Source organism: Panthera uncia, chromosome D4, assembly GCF_023721935.1.
Source record: "Panthera uncia isolate 11264 chromosome D4, Puncia_PCG_1.0, whole genome shotgun sequence".
Classification (NCBI taxonomy): domain Eukaryota; kingdom Metazoa; phylum Chordata; class Mammalia; order Carnivora; family Felidae; genus Panthera; species Panthera uncia.
Window position 1 is genome coordinate 22,010,061 of NC_064807.1, and position 24,825 is coordinate 22,034,885.

At 42.7% G+C, this 24,825-nt stretch overlaps 1 protein-coding gene across 4 annotated transcripts in view; it reads right to left on the reverse strand.

Moving 5' to 3' along the window:
* Window positions 1-24,825, reverse strand: part of TLE1 (TLE family member 1, transcriptional corepressor) — a 91,430-nt gene that overhangs the window by 31,549 nt on the left and 35,056 nt on the right. For all 4 annotated transcript variants that reach the window (XM_049648813.1, XM_049648690.1, XM_049648860.1 and 1 more), the window contains 3 exons: window positions 14,790-14,994; window positions 14,040-14,056; window positions 770-886 (listed from right to left, as the gene is read on the reverse strand). In XM_049648813.1, coding sequence (XP_049504770.1) covers window positions 770-886; window positions 14,040-14,056; window positions 14,790-14,994 — 339 coding nt within the window. The remainder of the gene's footprint in view (window positions 1-769; window positions 887-14,039; window positions 14,057-14,789; window positions 14,995-24,825) is intronic.

The following is a 24,825-nucleotide window of genomic DNA, read 5'->3' on the forward strand; positions in this document are numbered from 1 at the left end:
ATAGACACACTCAGGGACACACAGAAAACGCCAAGTCATCTATCAGCTGCAGTTTATGACCCTCGGACCTGAGCCAATCGCCATGTGGCTTGGTTTGCTCTCCTTGTGAATGTGGTTGCAGCTAGATCTGAGTCAAGTGCCCTCCCTCCACAGGCCTGTGTTCTCAGTCTGCAGGGTCTGATTTAGATGCCTTCAGAGTTTTTCCCATTTTCACCAACGGACTTACATCGCTAAACTGCTTGCTGTTCAAGAGGATGATCTATACCTCAAGACCGAATAGGAGTCTGAATACATCAACAGAACAGCATCCCAAAAGGTATTCTGTAACAGTGAAATTCTTACCCTGATTATTTTAGCAGGACAGGCTACCGAATTTGTAGGGCCGAGGACAGAAAGAAGATGCAGGCCCTTGTTCAAAAATTGAGAATTTGAAGATGATGAGAGCAGAGCATTAAACCAAGGGCAAGGTCCCTTTAAGAGCAGGGCCCTATGCAAAAGCACAGGCTTCAAGTCCACAAAGGTAGTCCTGCATGCTTAAATCCCCTCTTAGGAGGAACTTAGGCAGAAAGCCTAAAATGTAATAGTGAGCCTGACAGAGCATAATTTACAGCTCTAGAGGGAAACAGTACCTTATAATGTAAGAATCTGTTCTCTTTATAGTATTAGAAATTTAAAGGATGTGAGATTATTACTAAAATCTTAGAGTACGCTTGTATGTTCACTTAGAAGTAAGCAAACAAATACTGTTTCAAGTCCTTTATTTACTTACATAGTGGCTGGAGTCCTTGTCATCCACCTTTCTTTTTTTGATGTCATTGGAAAATTCAGGCCCATTTCTGCGTTTATCTGTGCCCCTTAGACTGTCTGGGACCAAGAGGGAATTACTCTGCAAGACAAAAAAAAAAAAAAAAAAAAAAAAAAAATCAAGGATTCCTTCCCAGGTCTCTTTGTACACATGAAAACCCAACCTGGATGTGACAGCTATATTAGAAAGGTGATACCTACACAGCCTTTCATTCCATTTAATTCATCTTGGCTGAAGACTTTGATGGCAAACATTTATGGAGGTTCAAGCACTTAAAAGAGAGACCCTGACTATGCAATCAAACCATCTGAAGCCTGGTGGATCCTTCAGGCCCTACTCACTTAAAATGTTCTTCCGTTCTTTTTACTGTTAGAGAAATGGGAGCTTGATGTTTACATGAGGATGTGTTTTTTATTCTTTCCCACTGCGATTTCCTGGTCAGGAATATAAATGGCCTATGAGCAGAACCTGAGATTATTCTATTAGACGTATTCTGTGACTGTAACAGTCAATGTGTGCTCCTCAAAAAACACACACCGAGAGAGGTGAGATTAACAGCGTGGCTTCCTAAAAGGCAAATCACATTTTCCACAGCAACAATGAAGGAACTCTTTTGAATTCTTTTAATTTACTGTTGAAAATAAGATTTGGTGTTCCTTGCCAATAGCACTGAAATTTAAGACCCAAAGCGGGCATTTCAGCCAGTGAATCTTCAACAGCTAGGCCAGCTCCCCCACACAAAAGCAGGAGCAAGGACTAATCTTTTCTACCAACCACACAGGAGACTTTCATTCGCAAGTGCCAAGTAGGAACTGTTGACCCAAAGAAAACAAGCATTTTAGGTATTTGGGGGTCACATGACACGATCTGCCATCCCTTCAATTCCCATCTCCCCTCAGGCTAAAGCATCAGAACAAGTTACAATGAGTCCTTTTAAGTACGGGATTAGCATATGCAAGGGGGCAATTTGTTCAGTGATGTGTTACTGCCTTGAACAATACTGAAGGAGCTGTGCAAAAATCTCCTTCACAAAGCCCAGATAACCCCAATTTCTGCAAGATGTAGGAGAACTAACAAGAGGATGTCCAGGGCCAACAGACAATTATGTAACCTTTCTCTGCCACAATGTAAAATGGAAGGGGCTGGGGAAAACCTTTAAGTCAGACCACCCCTAATGCAATGGCATGTACCAGAAACAAATTTTTAAAAGCCGGGGTGGGGGATTGGGGGGGGGGGGGGGGGTCTTCGCTCCTAACCAGTCCAAGATGATAGCCAGGTGGCTGGCTCTCAAAGCCTCCTCGTGAAAACTGTGGACTTCACCATGGGAGCATTCCCAGCTCAACCACACACAGGAGGAAATCAAAACTGGGGACCAGGAGGCAATCTGAAGCCTCTTTGCCCACTGCAGGGGCTGACACCGAAGTGAGCTGAGCTTTGATTCATGACCATTCAAGCTATACAAATGCAGGAGGCTTTCATAAAAGCAGAGGGAGGGACCCATGCAATTCAATACAGAGTAGCTCCGAGTACTGTCTTTAGCACAGTGTGTGGGGCTGAAAGGTGAGCTGGCTGGATCCCTAAACTAATTACCTTAGTAAATGTCTGCTAAAAACTAACCCTTCCGACCCAGACTCATCGCCACCCCCCCTCCCCCGCCGCCCCCAATAGGACACAGGAGATTTAAGAAAACTCCTGAAAGTGTTAATGCGTATTCCTAAAAGCTGAGCCATGGAGGGGAGGAGCAGCTTGTGCTCAGGTGTAAACAGCGTCCAATAAATGCACCTGCCTGTGTTTTCGATGTTATCAGCTCTGAAGTCTCCTTGTCCAGACACTGACCAGATAGATGCATTAAGGGCAGTGCCACAGCACACTCAACTTTACAGCTGCCCCAGTGCCCTGAAGAATGCAGCATAGGCTTGGTGTCCACATGTAATTTTAAAGTTAAGTCTCTCCATAGCCTTCCTGCTATAACCAGCACTGGACATACAAACCGCTCAGCCATTCATAGACAGTTTTTTAAGGATCCTATTATTTTTTTTAATGATGTCAAGTGGTATTGTAAACATAAAAGTAAACTACACTTCTGTTAGCAACAATGCAATTTGTCAGAAACAGTGACATTTCTACAGCCGGACCCATAAGCCTGTCAAGCTTTGACACCTCTGCTTCTCTACACGTTAGAAGTTACTACTGTAATTCCCGCATGAAGGGCTTCAATGAGGTCTATAATCTGAATAGGTTTTGAAAAGCTCTGGAAGTTCCTCTAAATTTGGACACAGCTAGTAATTAGCACCCCTACTTATGTGAAAATTGGCTCCATTCAAAATGGCAGACTCAGACAAGTTACGAAACACAATGTCTCATGGTACCTTTGATGCCATAAAATGGATTCAAAACAAGGCCCCAAAGACTGTGGGTGGAAAGGCCTGGGAGAGCCACAGTCAGGAGCCAGGGGGTAGCTGGTTCATGCCGCAACCCCACCAAAAACAGACCACTTCCTTTTACCCTTGTTCCCATGAACCCAGTCTCCTTTGTGTAACTGTCCCCGACATCTTCCAGCTCTGACACTGCTTTCATTGTTTTTCCTGATTTCAGCAAACAGTTCCAGCCTAATGAACTTCACTGTCGGCAACAACAGCTGTTTTGGTTAAACTACTGCCTAGGTGACCCTAATCTTCATGGTCCCCTTGTGCACTCCCCAGAAACCCAAAAGTGACTTCACAGGTATTAGTGGCTGTCTCGTGATACCATAAGCTCCCCCTACCCCCCAGAGCTCTGTGCTTTCCTCACACACCAGCTTCTGTTCCTCACAGCTCAAGGGTGAGTAATAGTCATTAGGAGCCATTTTATACACACTGTAAGAATAAAAAGATTATTCTTGGGTAGTGACTGAGTATCATTTGGCTTTCTCAAAATTTAGAGTTCTATCTTGATTTGTTAGATCTGGACTTGGATAAGATAGTATCACATTCAACATTAACATTTAACATTTAATCAACATTGAAAAAGGCCAAAGAACGAAACTTAAGGCTGCTTCACTGTTTTTTTAAACTTGTACATTGGAAATACAGATGGTAATTAGATCAAACCTTTGAAGAGGCCAAAGCAACCTTAAACAGACTTACTATTCATCTTCTTCATCCCCCTCCTTTTATCTGGAGGCTGACCAGAGAGGGGAGGCAATTTATCTAAAGTCACAAAGCTCTTCCTATTAAGTCAGTGTCTCCACTCCCAGAGGAGTGATTCTTATATGTAACTTATGTACACTGAATACTTTCCCCCACATACTTATCACTTAAAAGTCACACTGGCTCTGTTAACCATTAACATTTAACATTCTTTTTTTTTTTTTTAACGTTTATTTATTTTTGAGAGACAGAGAGAGATAGGGTGCAAGCAAAGGAGGATCAGAGAGAGAGGAGGAGACAGAATCTGAGGCAGGCTCCAGGCTCTGAGCTGTCAGCACAGAGCCCAAAGTGGGGCTCAAACCCATGAACCTTCAGATCATGACCGGAGCCAAAGTCGTTGCTTAACTGACTGAGCCACCCAGGCGCCCCTACCCATTTAACATTCTAATATGACAGAACAATACCTAATGCAAGCTGCATGCTTTCTCTGACAACCCCCCCCCACCCACACTCAGATTCCTTAACAGTCTCTGTCTCTGTCTCTCTCTCTCACACACACACAAACACACACTTGGTTTTATGCCACCATACAAAAACTGTGAACATGTTTTAAAAAATTACATTCTATATTAAAATGACCCCAAGACAGTCCCAAATTCCTGCCTTTCCACTCCCGAATCCTGCCATTTGCAACCCAAGATGCAAACTAAAACAGGCGTCGGCAGAGGGCAACTCAAAGTAGTCCAGGGACCCAGAGCATCACTTCACGCGATGTCAACCACGGCCACTAGCCGCTGTGCAGACTTAGTTGCCACCAGACTTCTCCCAGCGTTCATATTTTGAAAGGCTTTAATCTATTAAACAGCATTCATCACGTAAAGTTCATTTTCAAACATTTAATCTGCCAAATAAATATTTAATTGCGAATCAGAGTTTTTTTAATCCTCATGAGAACTAGGGTTATCACATGGACTGATATACTCTAATTCTAGCCAAGAAACTCAGTGTTTTATTTCACCTTGCAGCTGGTAAAATTTAAATATCTGCCAGAAATTTTCAAAAATGATAATTACTGGGCAAATTTCTATTACAAATGTCCTGAGGTCTGGGATTTTTGAGACTGCATGTAAGTTTCCCTTTGTTTTTAAAATTCTGTTTTAACTAAACAAAATCATCTTATTTACTCTGTATCTTCCACAAGAGCTCGAAATTGGGAGATTTACACAGCCACAGGGGAGATTACAAATCTGAGCAAATCAAGGTCGAAAAACACATTATGACTTCAAAACAAACTGAAATTCTAAAACCATGGGGTGCCTGGGTGGCTCAGCTAGTTATGTGTCGGACTTTTTGTTTGTTTGTTTACTTTGAGAGAGAGAGAGAGAGAGAGCTAGCATGTGGGGGGGAGGGGCAGAGAGAGAGAGAGAGAGAGAGAGAGAGGGAGAATGAGAATCCGAAGCAGACTCCAGGCTGTCAGCCCGGAGCCCGATGCAATGCAGGACTCAAACTCACAAACTGTGAGATCTGACCTGAGCTGGACACTTAACCAAATGACACACCCAGGCACCCTGGTTAAGTGTCTGACTCTTGATTTCAGCTCAGGTAGAGATCTCACCTGAGCTTGTGAGATCGAGCCCCGCATCGGGCTCCCATGTGAGCACGGAGCCTGCTCAGGATTCTCCCTCTTTCTGCCCCTCTCCCCAGTCTCTCTCTCAAAATGGATAAACTTTAAAAAAACCATTAAAAATAAAAAAAAAATTCTAAAACCGCGATGATTTTCTGTACATGTGGCACACACTTATGAGAAGAGAGCCAAGGAAAACAGTAAAGGGAGAGGTACATCTGACAGGTCTCTAGAGAAAAAAAAAAGATCCCCCTCCAATGCTGACCACCAGTCAGAAGAAAGAGGGTCCACAAGACCTGTCAGCCCCATGGCATACGGTTCTCTCCATCTGCAGGTAGAAAACTACACATGAAATAAATAGATGAGGTGCAGGGACAAAGAAAACATGTGCCCCAAGGGAACTCTCCCTCTTAAAAAATCTGGAGAACATAAAATCTCAGTGTGCACCTTCCCTGACAACAGGCGAGTTGTTCACTACAATTAATATACACTCCCTGAGGGTCGTTTCTCCTCCCATTCAGTGATGTGATGGTTAAGAACAGTTACAAGAGTCAAAGAGCTACTCAGAGAAGAAAAGAAAAAAAGTGGCAGATCTATTACAAGTGGTATACACTCCCTTGAGCTGCTGGAGCCTGATCCCATCATCCCAACTGGGTGAAACACGTTTTCTAAAAACACATACCAGGACTCTTCCCTGCTGTAGCTCTCTGGGTGCAAGTTGGCACCTAGAGAGTTGGCAGAGTGTTTGAACCTCGTGGGGAGAAGTGGACAATGTATTATTCTCGTAAATCAAAAATAAACATCCACATGCAATTATTAAACCATGCCTTCATTCAAGAACTTTTGATGTTAAGCATTAAGAGCCTGCTGACCTGGAGACTGTTCATTCAGTTGAATCAAACAAGTACATCAAGATTTGGACTTTGTGTGACCTTTATTCTCACCACCCTGGACAATGACGTTTCTATTTCATGCTCTAAATATCTACTCAAAAATAAGACAGAGACCCAGATCCTTCAACACAGATGAAAACCAGTCTTTATACCCTTTGTTCCAAAACTTGCACTTTTCTTTAGCAATTTAACAGTAATGGCTGTTCATGTCGGTGGATATTCTGGAAGGTAAACTCCAGAAAATATGAGAGAAAGCGAGTTTAATGGAATGTTACACTGTCAGTGTTACCAGAACACTTGTTACAGAGCCTTCATGTATCCTTCATCGATTCTGAGACCTCAAAGCAACTCTTCTGCCAACCGTGTCTAAACCTTGAAGCCACCAGCAGCAAATCTGAAAGGAAAACTCACTCGTGGAGAAAGCAAAAGCTAGACAGCTTTCCCTAATGTGAAAATAATGCACATTATTCAAATGGATTTCTTGAGCTGCCATGCTGATTCCCCTTGGGAACTTTCTCCTCCCCGCAGGAAAAGTGTTTGTGTCAGAGGTACAGATTGGAAACTCATGACACCTCATTTATCCTCAGTTACACTAAGGCAGTGGGAACCTAATTTGCTAGCACACTCTACACTGACAATTAACTTCTCGGTGAACATTAAAACAATTAGGTAGTGACGCACCCCCATCACATCTGTGTGCCTTCTCCAGCTACACCTGGTGCCAATTAAGCCATCACCCTGCCGCTGTACTTTTTGCGGCAGTCCAACGGGTCATTCACAGATTGTGCCTGACATTTCAACAAATGCATTTTTAACCCCTAAAACTAACAGGATCCCCGCTTGTCAACGGCGAGAAGTGTAAGAAAGTGAAGATGTGTGGAAATGTGTCCACTTGGCACCCTCATCGCGCCCTAGGAGCGCTGGAGGGTCTGAAGGGTATGCGTCCATTTTTCATAGGGTTTGAATGCAAAATGTGGGAAAGAAGCCGCGTGTTCTCGCACCTCGATCTAGGAACTCAGCGCTGTCGGAGGCAGATGAGCGCTTCAGTCAGGAGAACTCTCAGAAAGGAAGGTGGCCAGGTAGAAGACCCACACACCCAGTAAATACGTGGTCTGGAGGAGGCACTATATAGTCACCCTTGGCCTCTCTTGCTAAGTCCCCGGGTTGCCCTTCCACTACTGCGTTCTCCAGGTAAAGCAAAATAAAACACACCACGCGTACACAACAAATACGATTATTTCAAAGTAACTTTTAAATGCCCTCATGACAACTTCATTCCCCCTGATCAGGACCCTGGTGACAGCAAAAATCAAATCCGTATTTCAAATCATTTTTAAAAACACTTTTTGTACAGCCACTTAGCTCTGCTTAGCTGTTAATGTCCCCCTTCCTTCTCCAGTCCCAGATGAGGTACTTTCTAATATAAGAAATTAGAAAGCACTGGGTCAGGACTTGCCTGTGAGTTACCTAAATATCTGATGGCACTCACATCCACCTCTTCTCATCTGAAAGACGGACACACAGTTTGTTGCTTACTACGTTTCAGAAGGAATGGTAAAAATGATCATGGGGCCAAAAGGAAAATAAAATTTTCAAAAACCTACTCGAAATGATGGGCATTAAGTTTCCTACTTGCAGAGCACAAACTGACGTCTGAAAACAGCTTTGGAGGGAGGAAATATTCTCCATCTGCTTTTTGGTTTTTTAGAGTAAAGATGCCTGATGGCCGATCTTCACTGTAAGCACAGTGAGATAAAACCTGAACATTTCTCTAGTTACACACAGGCTCTAGTACCCACTCAGTGAGTTACGGCATCCACGGTAGACAGACCCCTCCGCCCGGTACAGGGATGGACCACTCCCCACCACCTAGAAACTGCTGGAGCCTTCCATTCTTCAGGGTTCACCCTTCCCACAGCAGTGATGCAGTGAGCAGTTTTCCCAGAGGATTTTTTAAGCACATAGTTTTCAATTTTGCCAAAAAGGAAATCTGCTGAGACAACTGCTTAAGAAAACTTAAGTGTTTTCCACAGTGCCTAAATATTGAGATTTTAGGTGACTCATCTCAGTTTTATCCTTAGTTTCCAGGCAATCCCTTGAAATATGCCAGGACATAAATTCATAAACGTTTAGGTGGAAACACCTCCTCCTTTCATGAACTGAATAGCATGAAACCAATCAAGTTCATAATAGACTCAGGTCAGTCTTATCTCGACACTGAGAAACATCAGTAACGGCCCACATCTTCACAACTGCCTTACATTTTTTAAAGTTTATTTATTTAAGGGGCGCCTGGGTGGCTCAGTTGGTCAGATGTCCCACTTCAGCTCAGGTCATGATCTCATGGTTGGTGAGTTTGAGCCCCGTGTCAGGCTCTGTGCTGACAGCTCAGAGCCTAGAGTCTGCTTTGCATTCTGTGTCTCCTTCTCTCTACACCTCCCCAGCTTGCACTCTCTCTTTCTCAAAAAAGAAGTAAACATTAGAAAAAAAAATTAAATAAAGTTTATTTATTTGAGAGAGAGTCAGCCCACATGTGTGGGGGAGGGGCAGAGGCAGGGGGCTGGGGGAGGGGAGGAGAGGGAGGGTGGGGGAGAGAGAATCTCAAGCAGGCTCCACCCTGTCAGCACAAAGCCTATTGCAGAGCTTGATCTCTCCTGAGATCATGACCCTGACCCAAAGAAATCAAGAGTTAGCTGCTTAACCGACTGAGCCACCCAGGAGCCCCATGCCTCACACATTTTAAAAAAGGAAAAGAAACCAATAGTCACTACATTGAGCATGACTAATAATGCATTTATTGCTGTCCTGCTACTCTGCAGGTAGGGAGGACAGGGAGAACATTCCTAAAAGCTATGCTATGTCTGATGACTTTGCATTTGTGGTCCCTAAAACCCCTCACCCTGTGAGGCAGACTCCATCACCAATTCACAGATGAGGCTAGGGGAATGTTCAAAAGGATGAAAAACCTTGCCTGTGCAGTGACAATTCCACTGAGATCTACTTAAGTGCAACAGCCACAGAAGAAACACAAAGACACCACCTCATAGGAAATAAAGTGATGGCTGTCATCATTATTTTTAAATAAGTTCTAAAGATGAACTTGGTAATTCCAGAAGTCAGTTATGGGAGAGTGACAAAACAGTCCCTTGGGCAAGAAGACATAATCTTAATCTCTACCTCCATTAATTAACTATGCGATTAGAGGCACCTAGCCTCCTTGAGCTTGGTGTCTTACCGGTAAGATGATGGTGTTGCACCGTTATGACCTCTAAACAGATCCACAATGACTATGCTTTTCTGGACCAGGAGCCCCTTTTGAGAATTTGATGAAAGTAGAGCACGAACCCAGAACAATGTGGACACAACTGGAGAGGGATTCAAGGACCTTCTGAAGCCCATCTGTGTGCCCCACCTAAGTCCAAGACTCTGCTTCTGCTCTGGAGTCTCTCCCAGACACCTATCACCATCGTCTTCTCCCTTCCCCAAATGTTCCAAATAGTGATCACATGTGTGAGGTATCCCAGTGTTTTTCATTCAACAGATATTGGACTGTGACATTAAAAGGCATCACTGCAAAATGGCAGCAGGTACAGGTGACGCATGAACAGTATGGGGATTTGGGGCGCCCCCATCTCAGTAAAAAATCCATGCCTAACTTTTGACTCCCCCAGAACTTAAGTACTAATAGTCTAATGCTGACTAGAAGTCTTACTGATCACAGTTGATTAACACATACATTGTATATGTGTTATATACTGTATTCTTAAAGGTAAGCCAAAGAGAATGTTAATAATGAGGAAGAAGAAAATATAAAGTACTATATTGTGTTTATCAACAAAAATCCATTGTTCAAACCCATGTTGTTAACTGTACATGCAGTGCCTTACACAGTGCCTGGCACATAGAAAGTGCTCAATGAATGTTTGTTAAAAAAAATAAACACATGTTCTATCATACTTTTTCAAAAGCCATACAACGTTTTGTCAATTCTCTGATTCCAGATCTTTCAAGCAGACTTATTAAATACTTCCTTCAACCAAAATTGAACACAATTCACCTTTAAATTAATTGAAATATCTCAAGTTTTTATTACTACGTAAGAAATAAAGTCCTTTTTGTTAGGTCATATTTCTTTGCTCAACTGTAGCATTCGGAGAAGCAGCCTTATGTTTAAAAAAAAAAAAAAAAGCAAACAAGTTTTGCAAATTAATAAAAACAGTAGTCAAATCTTAATTTAAAATCAATAGCCAAATAGCAAACCCTCTTAAAAGTTACCACCTTTATCATTCATCCCTGTCAAAAAGAAGAAACTTAAAAAATAGTGTCCATATTTTCACTGTCCTTAGTACCTTCATTTCCTAGGTTTTACACTCAAACAGGCCACAGTAGGGCTCATTTGTTTTCCTACCAACAAAACTTTAAACTAGGGAATGAAATAATTTTGTCACTAACAATAAACAAACAAACTATCTACAAACCAGTTTTAGACTCACAGATGAAAATCCATACATACTCACATCCCCTCTGGATCTATAGAAGTCCCTGACTTCTGCACTTGACACATATAATTATCGTATTTGTTCAATACAGAAAGAACAGCAGGAAAAAAATAAGACTATATACCAGCGTGGGATGTTTCAGAACTCCTTAGCCTTATTTATGACAGAGGTTCTCAGGTTGGTCCAAGGGCCCCCTGAGGTTCCCAGAGACTGTTACAAATCTCTATGGGGGCAGATTTTCTTCCTTATACTTCAGCCAAAACAATGTCTTGCAAAAGATTGGATGCAGATGTGGACGAGAATATATCTATCCTCTTTTTAGTCAAGCACTGAAGATGTCTGCAATCGTGCAAAACAAAGCCATTATTCCCACTATAATTTTTTGTTTTGGAAAATAGTTTTCACTAATCATGTTATTTACGGTAACCCAAATTAAGTAGCTCTTTACCTGTTAAAGTGATTTTTAATTTTTTTTTTTTAATTTCCAGAAAATTTTCAAAATATATGATCCACATAAACAAAAATTCTCTGGGGTCATCAATAATTTTAATTTAAGATGTAAAGATCCTGAGACCATAAGGTTTGAAAACCAGTGCCCTGTAGCAACTGCCCTTAACCCTTCACTGGTTGGGGCAAAAAAACAAAAAATTAAAAAAACAAACCACAGCCACCATATGGTGATCAACTGACTTTTTCTGCCAAGTAAAATACTTCATAATTCAAACCACTTTATTAAATAAGTAAGTACTACAATATTTTAGGCAACTAATAGTACACATCATCTCATTATCCATTGCTTTTCATATTCAATTTTACACAAAGTTTAAAGAGCTACTTCATTTTATACAACTGCAGCGAAATCCCACTTATGTGGACAGTGAACAATTTCATTCCTCTCTACAGACTGAATTAAATGTTTAGGTTACAAATTAGTGTCGTTTTCTCATTTTATATCATCATCACCAAGAGATGCTTGTAGGAATTAGGCAGGAAACACAGTACCTATACTTATTCTGAAAATACCCATTAAAATTATCATTAAGAAACTTGTGTAAAATTTGTTGTGAAAGAAATATGCAAACAACACATTAACCATTTATTTTGTGTTATTGCATAGATTAGTTTATGCAATGTATCCACCATATTTTGACTTAACAGTCCAGACTGTGAACTCAACATGAGGACCTAGAAACAATCCACAGCTGTCTGAAATTCAAGAACTGTTTTGTATTTGGAGGGTAGAACTCCTTACCCTTCCTCCACCCACCCTCACTTCCCCAATGAATTAAGTTCTTGCTTACATTTGTCAGCCAAAAATATAAATAGGAAGTTATTCGATACACTCAAAAATACACACGCAGCGGTATGGAAAACACCAGTCTTGCGACGGCATCTCAGATACATACCATGGTACCCCTTTGACAATTGTCTAGAACTCCTGCTGAAACTTTCTACAGGCTTAAATCTTGTAGTATTTTTGTCACATTTCCTCAGTTCTTTGAGAAAAGGCTTGTAATATGTGTGCCTACATATCTCTAACTATAGCTGCATTTCCCATGTAGCCTTACATATATAGTAAGTACTCAATAAATATATACTGGTTTTTAGATGAAACAGTCCTGAGAACAGAAAGCTAAATTAGAAATATAGTTCTAAACGTAGCACAAGCTCAATAAATTAAAACCTGCAGCAGACTACAGGACAGGAGCTTTCTCAACATCTCCTGCCATCTCTGTTCTTTGGTCTAGGATTAGGGTTTTTAATCTGACACTCTACTAAAAGAACATGGTATAAAAAACTATAACAATGACAACCTACAGTGACACTGAACCAGCAACAAACATAAAGGTCACCTCCATCAAAGTCAGTTTACTTAGGTTTGTACTTTGGGAGTAGGATATTTTATTCCCTAGCTGTAATTTTTCCTTCCCTCTTTCCTTCCCAACGTTTTCCAGAGAAAACTTATAGTACAAGGATTTTAAAACTAGCTACCCCACCCTTTCACCCTTACCCAAATACCCAATGCATCCTGATACATAAAGTACACTGAGATCAGTCTCAAAGAGAATTTTAAAAGTGCCACTATTCTACACAGAAGAGGTAAGGGGAACTTTTCAAACTCAAATGACTTACATATCTTCCCCCAAACTCATTTAAAAAAAAAAAAAAAAAAAAAAAGGATCAGAATGATTTAAAAGTTCAGTATCCCAATTTTGCTACCTTATTTAGATTTAACATGGCCAAAATACTGCCGTGTTTAGAAGGAAAAAGGAAAGGGGGCAAAAAACTGTAGGTCATCCCAGCTGAAAGGGGCCAATTTCTCACTCCATTTGCTCCGCAACATTTGAGAGATGCATTTTAGGTACAAATCTCCCCACAGCTAACTGGCAAGTGCATGTACAGATTGAACGTGCAGTATGTAAAATGGCTAAGGTTTAGGCTGGTGAAAAAATGGAACCGTAGAAGCCCAGAACCTCCGTCCACTGAATTTCCTTGTTTTTAAGAACTTACTCAGACACACGGTTCTTCAGTTGAAAATAAATTAAAGTTCAAGTTCACCCTCCAAGGACAATTACGGAAGGAAAACCAGATATGGAAACCTAGCAACTAAGATGCATTTGTAGAGGATAATGAATGGTTTAGGTAGAAATAACACATTACTAACCAATTTCACATATGGATTGTGACCTATTGCCTGTAAAACTGATTTAAGATAAAAATGAATACTCTTTTAAACTAGAGGCAACCTGGACTCGGAATGCAATGATAAACATATTTTTAAAGTGGGTTCGGAGCACCTACAGATCAAAGCATATTTCCAAGTGAGTAATCATAGCAGACAGCTTTGCCTCCAAATCATGTCCCTCTCACCTAACGGAAGTTTTATTTAAAAAAAAAATAAATAAATAAAAGACAAAAGGCAGGGGGAAATGGGGGATAGTCCTATGAAAAAAAAAGAAAAAGAAAAAAACCAGGTCGCTGAGAGAGACAGGGAGAATATACGTGTCTGTGCCTGTTTCACAAAAGGCAGCTTGGGGTGCATTGGAGGAAGGGAAATGTATTATGTGCAGCAGGCGGTTGAGTACTTACTGTGCCCGGTTCTCTGTCTGCTCCCGAGGTTACCAAGAAACGCACAGACATGCCCGTTCAGACACAGAGGCAAGAACAGAAATAAAAAAAAGGGGGGAATAATTAGAACACAAGCCCCAAACAGTTTTAAAAATGGCTTTTATTTATATAAGTCATTGCACATTCCTAATACAGTGATTTCCTGAAAATTACAGTATTTTGTAAACATAAGATTTACAGTTTAACCATACACAAAGCCTATTTTTTTATTTCTTGACAGAATAAATTACTTTTCTTCAAAAAATTAGTCAAGTGCAATTTTGCCCAATATTTTATGCATACTAGAATTAAAGCCTATGAAACTAAGTAGCAACAGATGCAATTATCAAACCTTTCATTTGAACACATTCACTTTCAAATTTAACTTCTTATTTCGCCCCATTTAACAACATTACTTTCTTTGAAAATTACCCAATTAAGCAGTTAACAGTTTTCCATAATATGGTACAGGCCACTGGCATTAACTAGGCAGTTGCCAAGATGTCAAGATGCCTGCAATCTAAAGAGATCGGGAAATCTACAGATGCCCACGTTAAACCCTGAAAACTTCCAGGGAGGACTGTGTTTCAGTGGCCAAGCTTTGCGACAGTTCCTCTTAGCTCATTGTTTGCTCTCTGCATGGGGTGGGGCTCTCTTTAGCGGTGCACACAACTTTGCAGCACTGTATGAGTGTTAGGACCAAGTCCTAATCTGGCTTGCCCGGCCTCTCACCTCTGTGGTGCTCTGCATCATGGTGCTTCTTGTCATCTTTTATTGCCAAGTGAGACTGCCCACTCAGAGCACTAGACAGTGCCAGGAGGCCAGCACTGCCCCCGAGGGGCGGGATGCCAGGAGGCTGAAGTCCCGAGGGGTGAGGCGTTAGGGGCACTGGGGGTCCATGGCCGTGAGAAAGATGCTGAGCTTGCAACTGCTGCTGCTGTTGGTGGCAGTGAGAGAGGAAGGGGGGGAGGAGGAGGAGGAGGAGGAGCAGGGAGGAAGGAGGAGAAGGAAAAGATGGCGGGAAGGGGAAAAGGTAAGAGAGGAAGGGGGAGGAGAAGGAGGGAAGGAGGTGAGAGATGAAGGGGAGGAGGAAGGGAAGGAGAAGGAAGAGATGGGAGGAAGAGGAGGAGCGGAGAGAGGAAGGTGGAGGAGAAGGAAGGGGAGGAGGTGAGAGAAGAAGGGGAGGAGGTGAGAGAAGAAGGGGAGGAGGTGAGACAAGAAGGGGAGGAGGTGAGAGAAGAGGGGAGGAGGTGAGAGAAGAAGGGGAGGAGGTGAGAGAAGAAGGGGGGAGGAGGAGAAGGAAGTGATGGGGAAGGGGAGAAGGTGAGACAGGATGTATAAGAGGAGGGGAAAGGAGGGGGGAGGAGGGGAAGGAAGGGGAGGAGGTGAGAATGGAAGGGGAGAAGGAAGGAAGGGAGGGAGGAGGGGAAGGAAGAGATGTGAGGAAGGGGAGGAGGTGAGAGAGGAAGTATAGGAGGAAGGGATTGGAGGAGAGAAAAGAAGGGGAGGAGAGGGAAGAGGAAGGAGAAGAGGTGATGAGACAGCAAGGGGGAGAAGATGAGGGAAGAGGTGGCAGTGGCACAGCAACATCCAGAGGACAAATACCCACGACATGAGAGAGTGGAGGAAACAAAACAGGAGGTTCAACAAACACATGAAAAGAACAAAGACACAAAAGGGAGAAAAGGAAAAAATGTGATTAGTGTTTTCAGTTCATCAAAAGCTTCCACTTATACAGTTACCTCTCCCCATCTTCCCCAAGCAGACTCGGAGCTCTATCTACACTGCCTCCTTCTGGCACGGGTCCTCCTGGCACAGTGTCGATGACCAGCAGTGAGCTGGCCTAGTGGGTAGGCACTCCAATGTTAGATCCACCTCTCCACGCCTCCAGGGACGAAACCCAGTGTGCTGCTGAAGGTGAGACTCTTCCTGATTTCAGGAAAGTTAAAGCAGGGGAGGCGCAGATGTGCACCCCGCAGACCGTAACTCTACTCTCGACCAGTCACCAGGGACTGGTGACATGGGGTGACCCTGTTTCCCCAATATTCTTGTGCTAAATTACCACAGCGGTATGAGGAGACATAACCAAAATACTACCTTAAATTAATGGAAGGCTGAAGAAAGAATCAGCATCTTAGGCATATCCCCTCCCCTCCCAAGTACTCCTGGGTCCTCATTTCACAAGCCCTCACACAAGTAGGAGGAAGTACTGACATTCCCATTTCACAGAAGGAACGGAGGCTCAGGGTGTTGACTGAACTGCCAAGGTTGTCCCACCAGGCGGGAGGGGAGTGTGGTCATGTAGCAATGCCCCTCAAGGCTGCCCTCATCCCACCACACACAGAGGGAGGCACCAAGGGCCACACTGTGATAGCTGGAAGAAACCATAGCATGAGACTTTGTTTATTGCTTCCTTTCCCTAAACCCACCCCTGTAGTGTCACAGAGGACGACACTGAGAGGCCTTGATGAGGAACACACTCTCCCCTGTTGTGTGGACTCTACCCACGGTGACCCAAGCCCCCACTCCCAATGCCTTTGCCTCTATCCCTTAACCCATTCCAGAAGTTAGAAATCTGTTCACACTGAAAAGTACCATTACTCTCATACATTATATTTAAGAGCATGTTGTAGTAAATGAAAAAGTATCCAAGAAATGGCCCCTGAGCCATAAATCTGGCCACATTTCAGCTGTCCAACATAAAACTTATTTTTGATGAGACAGTAAAAACGATTAAAGCTCAATTTCTAAGGTGTAATGTTAGAAAATTCTTAAGATTCTGATTTGTGCTCACTTCCCTGGGACTCAATTACTCGTTTATTTATTACCCCCTCGCGTGTACTGAATACATTAAATCTTCACGCCAGATCTTCAGTAGTTTCTACCCAGACCACTGGTCCTTAATTGAATCCTAAATATGCTTCCCGCCCTCCAGAGTGAGAGAAAACAGCATCTTAAAGCCAGAAATTGGTGTCTCAGTCAGTTTACAATAAATTTTCAACCACTCCTAGCGTCTTTTAAAAAATCTTTGGGAGCCAACCTTCTCTTGACACTCCCAATCCTTCCGAGGGGAGCACAGTGCTAAACAGAGGAAAAGTGGAAAGGGGGAGAGGTCAGAGCAGGCGGCATTGATAGTATCCTTGCAAAGTATTTATAAACTCCTCATTCACCATCTGAGATCATAATAACAATTTCTTTATGCATAAAATCACCTTCCTGTCATCCCAAAGACACTAATTCTTGCTCTGTCACCTTTTAAGAGCTTGGCAACAGCAAGACATAAAACTGGAGGGGCTGGCAGCAGGCTCATGGTCCACTAGGCATGCTCATTAGCGCTTAATTAGGAACTAGACACCTGCCATAAGAAATGTGCTCGGAGAAGGATGAGGAACAGGTCTGCCCTACCAGCAATTGCTATCATTACTTGGAGAATAAGAGCTATGTCCGGCTTCTGGGAGGGAAAGGCAATGATGCATACACAAGCAAGTGCAACGGGGTAATTAAGCACGGCACGGATTACAAGATGAGAGAGGCCAAGCAGAGGGGAAGGGATTTAACTATCGGGTGGAGGCCACCACCCTTTCACCCCTCCCTGCACACCCCGTTCCCCCAAAAATCCAGAACAGAGTCACCAAAAGATGTTCCTGGAGGTGCGATTTTATGTCACAGCAAAGGCATCCTTGAAACAAATGTCTGGATACCCGAGAAGTAGAGCTTTTCTGCCAAACCCAAGTTGGTTTTGAGAAAGATGAACTAGAAAGCATTGTCTGATATATCAGTGAAAAGAAAAACTAGCTTATATAATAAAGGGGCTTCACCACAGCTGTGAAGTAGACCCACGTGATTAAACCCAACATTTAAGCGAATAACTATCAACAGGGATATCCAACAGCCTAATAGGCCCCAGGGAAACTCCCCTCCTCTTGAAGAAAGCTCCCTGTTCATTACTGGAGGCAACAAAGTTCCTCCATCCCTAGCTTAGCCACACTTCTTCCCTCTTTTAAAGCAAAATCCTTATCAAACTGGAAGGAGTACTAAGCAGTGACAGGATGGATCACAACTACCGAAGATGCTGTGGATCCAGGGAACGTGGATTCTGTGGCCTCACATTCTACTTCTTTTCCTGCCATGCAGCACTCCTAGACATCTTCGTGTCCACTACATGGCCTCAGCTCAGAACACACCCAAAGCAAGAAGGGTGGGCATCACAGATCCCATTTCACAGAGAAGAGAGTGGCTTACACGGGGCTCACAGCCGCCATGAGGACTATAAGCCTTTCATTCCCTAGAACAGTATTTCTCCTATGATCCAGCAGCCCAGCCCTGTTCACAAGCAGTTAGATAGAGTGTTCTCCCAAGCAAGAGGAAGGAAGAGGTGATCTCCTCCAACAAAGACCTCCCATGTCTCTCCCTTCCCAGGTAAGGGGATGCTCCTGTGGGCATATAATGCCACATATCCTGAGACAATCCACCTTCACCACTGGACGTTTACCAGAGATAAATCCACCTTTACCATGAAGCCTTAACAGCAGTGACAGATGGAAATGTGTTCTTAGATTTGTGCCTCATGAGCCCCACTCTCTAGTCTCCAATCCCCAATCCTCCATCCCTGTGTTTGAAAAAGAAGGATCTCTTTTGTTCCAGCTCTCTTCCAAGGAAGCTTGCAAAGAATCAAGCCTGAACAGTGGCAGCTACGGCTTCTTGCAGAAGAAGATGCTTAACAAATAAAAAGTGTTATTTCTGAACATCACACACATATTGGAATGCACACAAGGACCACATCCAGGAGAGTAAACAATTAAGTCCAAAAGAGCAGCCCACCTGCACCGTGTGTCTTTGAAAGGACATTTTCTCTCAACAGGGCTCACTGGAAACAATCCAGTGACCGCCACCTTCACCAAAATGGGGGGGGGGGGAGGGGTGGGAATGGGATAGCATGAATGCTACCTGAAAAATGTATTTTACAACAAAAGTGATACTGACATTGCCATACAGCCGGGAAAACCTCAAAAAAACAAAACAAACAAAAAAACCCCAAAGGCTCTACCAACTACAGGAACCTACATGCAACGGTCTTCCATAGACCCAAACCTGCACAGATCAATGGGGAAACTGAGATGTTTCTCAACATGACAGCAAGGGTGAGAAAATCCAACCTTCCACTTCCTGGTTACCTTATACTAATTAGTAAACCTTTTTTTTTCTTTTTTTTTAGTTAATGCTTGCAGATTTATACAGCACAGGACACACAGGCAAAAAGCTTGTCAAGCTACCAGAAAAGATATTTTGGATGAGCAATGGTCGTTTTTAGCAACGCAGGTGGTTTCTCAGACAACCAGTGGTTCTCAAACAGCAATTTTGACACCCTCCTTTCCCCACCCTAGGGACATCTGGCAATGTATAGAGACATTTACAGTTGTCACACCTGGAGGAATTGTGGGGGTGGGAGGAGTGCTGTTAAATATCCTACAATGCATAGGACAGCCCCCTCCCACCCACCACAGAGAATTAACAAGCCCAAAATGTCAACCGTGCAGAGGCTGAAAACTTTTAGTCTAGATCGAAGCTGGAATCCTGCCCCATTACATTAGAATTCATGTTATTATACAGCAAGTGACCTGACAAATTGTTGCTTAAAAAAATAAAAACGCTTTCCAGCATTCAATTGTTCACTGTCCCTTCATCGCCATGAAATACCCTGTCAAAACTCACAAAACAAGCATCTGCTTCCCAGAGCTGACTAGTATTTTAAAATAAAACAATGGGAAAAAAGTTCACATTTCATCAAACAATTTTAAAAAACTACACTGGGGGGAAAAAAGGCAAAAAAAAAAAAAAAAGGTACAACAGCTACACTGGAAACTTCCAGATACTGGTGTTTTTGCGCCTCTCAGGTGGTTCTGTAAAGGTTTTGGTGTTGACAGAAGGAGAGACATGCACTTGCTCTTACCCAAACAATGTGGACAGGCTGGGAGCGAGACAAGTAAAACAAACACGAAACCCTGAGTTAATGATAATGAAAACCCACAAAGAATAAAGTCACCTCATCCATGTCAAACAACAGCCACGCACTCAGAATTTTAATTCCCATTTTACCTAGTGCAGCCTGGGTCAATTATGTTACTATAATGAAATTGACTTTGCTGTTTACATTCCCAGCTTTAATGTAATGCTGTAGTGGTTTCTACAGTTTTCTTTCTGAAACAGCTGTAGCACATGCTTTATCGCCACAGAGCTGCCTGTACAACTGGAAAGGACACCCAGAAAGAAAAAGAAGGCTAACGCCCACCTTAACCTCACCAGATTGCTAAGCTCTTTATCACCGACCACAGAATCAACTTGAATTTTTGAAAGTTAACCTGCTTTATAACCTTAGGGAAAACCACGTCACAAGATCACAAACTGAACCCAACCAGAACTAAAACCATGGCCCAAAATAGCATCTCTAATGCTAAAAGCGTGACAGTAAGTGGCATTTATGGTGTTTGGTATTTAAACACTTTTAAAGGGAAAAAAAAAATGTGAAAAGTAGCATTTGTTGACAGTTCTCTACAAATCATTCTTCCTCGATTTCTATTTCCCTGTTCTTTAAAACACTCAGTTCTTATCTTGGGAGACTGCAGAAAAAGAAAATTGGCATGCTACAGTAAACAAGCAGGGAGAGTGGGAAAGAGCTGTATGGGAGCAGAAGCATCAAGGACACTACTATAGGAGCCACCTGAAATCCTCCCATTATGTGAATGGCCTCTCTCATGAAGAGGGGCAAGGGTGATAAACAGGCAGAAACTGCTTAGTGGGGCCAAGAATTCTCAAGCCACTTGAACACAGTTTAACACACACACACACCACCACCACCACCACCACCACCACCATCACCACCACCATCACCACCACCACCAACAACAACAAAACCCAATCCACTTCAAGGCCCCATCTCAATGCAGGAGCGCACAGAAAATGATGCAGGCAAAATGGACAGCCTATATGAAGGCAGGCACCAGGATGAAGGGCGAAATTTCTAAAGAGGATCTGAACTCATCTTTATTTTTTCTGCATTTCAGAGAATCCACAAAAGCCAACTCATCCTGCATCATCACCAACTTACTTGTTCGTCCCACCTGCCCTAGATGACGGTTACAGTGGTGACAATACTCAGAGAGCACTAGGACTGAAAGGCCTGAATTAGAGTAAGTTTTAAAACACCATGTTTATTTAGGTAGATCCACTTCTTTTTTTAAATATTTATTTATTTAGTTTTGAGAGAGAGACAGAGAGAGGAAAAAAAACAAGTTGGGGAGAGGCAGAGAGGAGAGACAGAAGCCCAAGAGGCTCTGCGCTGCGTGGAGCCTAACGTGGGGCTTGAAGTCATAAATCACTGGTGAAATCATGACCTGAGGAGAGATCAAGAGTCAGATGCTCAACCGACTGAGCCACCCAAGCACCCCTAGGTAGATCCACTTCTAAAACCATGTAAAGTTTTGATGAAAAGATGTTCAATGTCAGTAGCCATCAGGGAAATGCAAATCTAAATCACAAACAAGATACCATGTTACACCCACTGGAAGAGCTAGCATCAAAAAGATGGACAAGAACAAATGTTGGAGAAAATGTCGAAAAACTGGAATTCTCATCCACTACTTTAAGAAACAATCTGGCGATTGCTCAAAAAGTTAAACAGAGTAACCACATAACTCGGCGATCACACTTGTAGGCTTAGACTCACAACAGAAGAAAATGCGTCCACACGACATGTACACAACATTCACTGTGTTTTATTCGTAACAGCTAAAAGGTGGAAACAACCTAAATGTCCATCAACTGATGACTGGATTAATACATGTGATATATTGGTACAATGGAATATTATTCACGAGTAAAAAGGGTTACAGTACATGCTACATGAATAAACCTTGAAAACTTCATGCGAAGTGCAAGAACCCAGACACAAAAGGCCACATGTTATAGGATTCCTTTTCCATGAAATGTTCGGAACAGGCAAACCCATAGAGACAGAAAGATCAGTGGTTGCAGGGACTGGGGGGTGGGAGGCATGGGGAGTAACTGCTAATGGACATGCGGTTTCTTTTTGAAGTGATAAAAATGTTCTAGAATTAGCAGTGATGGCTGCACAAGTTTGTGAATATACTAAAACCCACTGATTCGTATGCTTTAAAAGAGCGAATGTTATGGTATGTAAATTATACATCAACTTTGAAAAAACACCAAAATCTAACTCTTAGCAGTCCATCGCCTTAACCACTCGGCTACCTCGTCTGCTCAAAATTCGAACTCTTAACATGGGGTGCTCTACTTTCTACTCTGAAAAGAGAGAAAACATGATGATGTCTTCTTCCAAGGAATCAAGTACAGATCACATGAATAGATGCGGGTAAATGAAAAAGTAAACAATGCCTCAACAAGTTTTCTAATAACTAAAAAGCACACAGACTATTCGGAAGAACCCAGACTTTGAAGCCAAGCCCTGCATTTGGCAGACATACCTACATCAACTCTCAGTAAAAATCTAACCTGAACCAAAGAAGTGGGATACATGTAACAGACTTTGCAATATTGCTCCTTCTCCTTGGAAAATTAATAAATGGGCTGGACCACTAGAATTTAGGTGGAGGGTATATCACTAAATGTAAGTTAGCAGAGCTAGAAGATCCATGCTTGTTGTAGCCATTTCATTTTCTCCTCTTGGTAGCAGGCTATGCATTATTCTCCTAGGGCAAATTTGCTTTATAAAGAAACTTACAGCTGGGTTATTGATGGGCTTTCCAGGGATTAACTGCATACTCATAAGAATAAGAGGCTAACCTCATCCTCTTAAACTTCACACACTACAATCCTATAGATAGCTGACAGCTACAGCCGGAGGAGAAAAATAATCCTACATTTTACTAATCCTTAAACCAATCACCTCATGCAACAATGGGGAGCCTGTAGGTCTACAACTCAATCTCTTAAGGACAGGAAGTCTACTACAGACACATCAGGAGTTTGTATTCATAGCCATCCCCTACACAAACATAGATAGTCAGACATCACAAAAGCCCCCAGACTTCTCTCGTTTCATACTGAGTTGTTTCAAAATATAGAGAGTTATAAGTTTGCCTATGAACCAGGAATATACACATCTGACCAATAACTGCAGCTTCAAAGGCCTTGGCAGAAGTTCTATTCATGGAAAATTAAGTCAGACAAGATCCAAATAAACAAGAAAGGAAAAACAAGGTGGCCTACATTAACCCTAAATGTTCGGAGTTCCTGAAGTTCACAGGCATTGCTACGGGAAATTGCTCAAATGTTCTTACATCCAACACGTCAGCACTCGGGCAGCTATCAAATATCAGGCATTCTGTGGTATGGGAAGGGCAACCCCGCCCCGGTCATCTGGTCACCTCTTCTCTCTCTCTTTCCAATTCCATCACAATGATCTGTGCAATCCCTCAGTGCCAGCAAAAGCCTTGTTTCCCTTCCTCTTAAGGAAGCCAACGGGGTCTTATCCTCACTTCTGCTTCTCAATTTTCTCTCCATCTGTTCCCCAAATTTAACTTTTTCCTCTGTTTTGAACCTTAATTTTGCTCATCTAAAGTCAAATAGCTGACATTTCTTCACTGCTGCCTCCTTATTAAAAGCCATTCATGCACGACAACGGAATGGCAGGAGCAGAGCGTCTGGATGGGTCTAATCTCAAACACCGACACCCCATGTAACCACTAGAGAAGACAAAAGGGGAGGTGACCCACTACTTGCAGCCATCACCCCTCATGGGCACTTAGCCAAATGGACTCACAGATCTGCTGCAGGTACTTAGAGACGAGGCAGACAGAACTGCAGTTCAAGGAGTCAGGACACCATGCTGGGTAAAGGCTGCCAGTCAAGGTCTTATCCCCACAAAAGCCATGCAGGGTAGAAGGTATTATCCATCTATAGATGGTGACACTAAAGGAGGTTAACTGACTGTACAGGGTCATAAGGCTACAGAGTGGCAGCACCAAGTGTCCTACTTAAGTCCATTTGATCCTAGACCTATGCTCTGTCCAAGGTAACACAAGGCAAATGCTCTTAGAAAGATGAGTACAGAACACCATGAAGTTGGGCAGCCAGTACTCGGATGGAAGTGGACATACAATCATGCAGGGTTTGTTTTGTTTTGTTTTAAATTACACTTGGCCAATCATTTTTTATTTTTCAATCAAAAAGCAACCGGGCGCCTGGCTGGCTCAGTTGGTGAAGCGTCTGACTCTTGATTTCAGCTCAGGTCATGATCTCATGGCTGTGAGATGGAGCCCCGAGTCATGCTCCATGCTGTGTGAGGAGCCTGCTTTAGATTTTCTCTTCCTCTCTCAAAAAAACAAAAACAACAACAAAAAACAAACAAAAACCATCTTTCTTTGGGAGTAGAGAAACACTGGCTAAGAAAAAGTACAAGGGAACTTCCTGGGGTGAAAGAGAAAACTTGCACTGCAAAAGTAGTGTGGGGTACAGGGTATGTGCACACACCAAAGTGATCTATATGTGTAAGATAGGTGCAATTCACGAGCACCAGGGTGGCTCAGTCAGTTTAAGCATCCAACTCTTGATTTTGCCTCAGGTCATGATCTCATGGTCCCTAAGTGTGAGACCCAAGTCAGGCTCTGCACTGAGAGCAGAGTGCCTGCTTGGGATTCTCCCCATCTCCCTCTCTCTCTGCCCCTCCTGCTCTCTCTCTCTAAGATAAATAAATAAACCTTAAAAAAAAAACAAAAAAAAAGATTGGTGT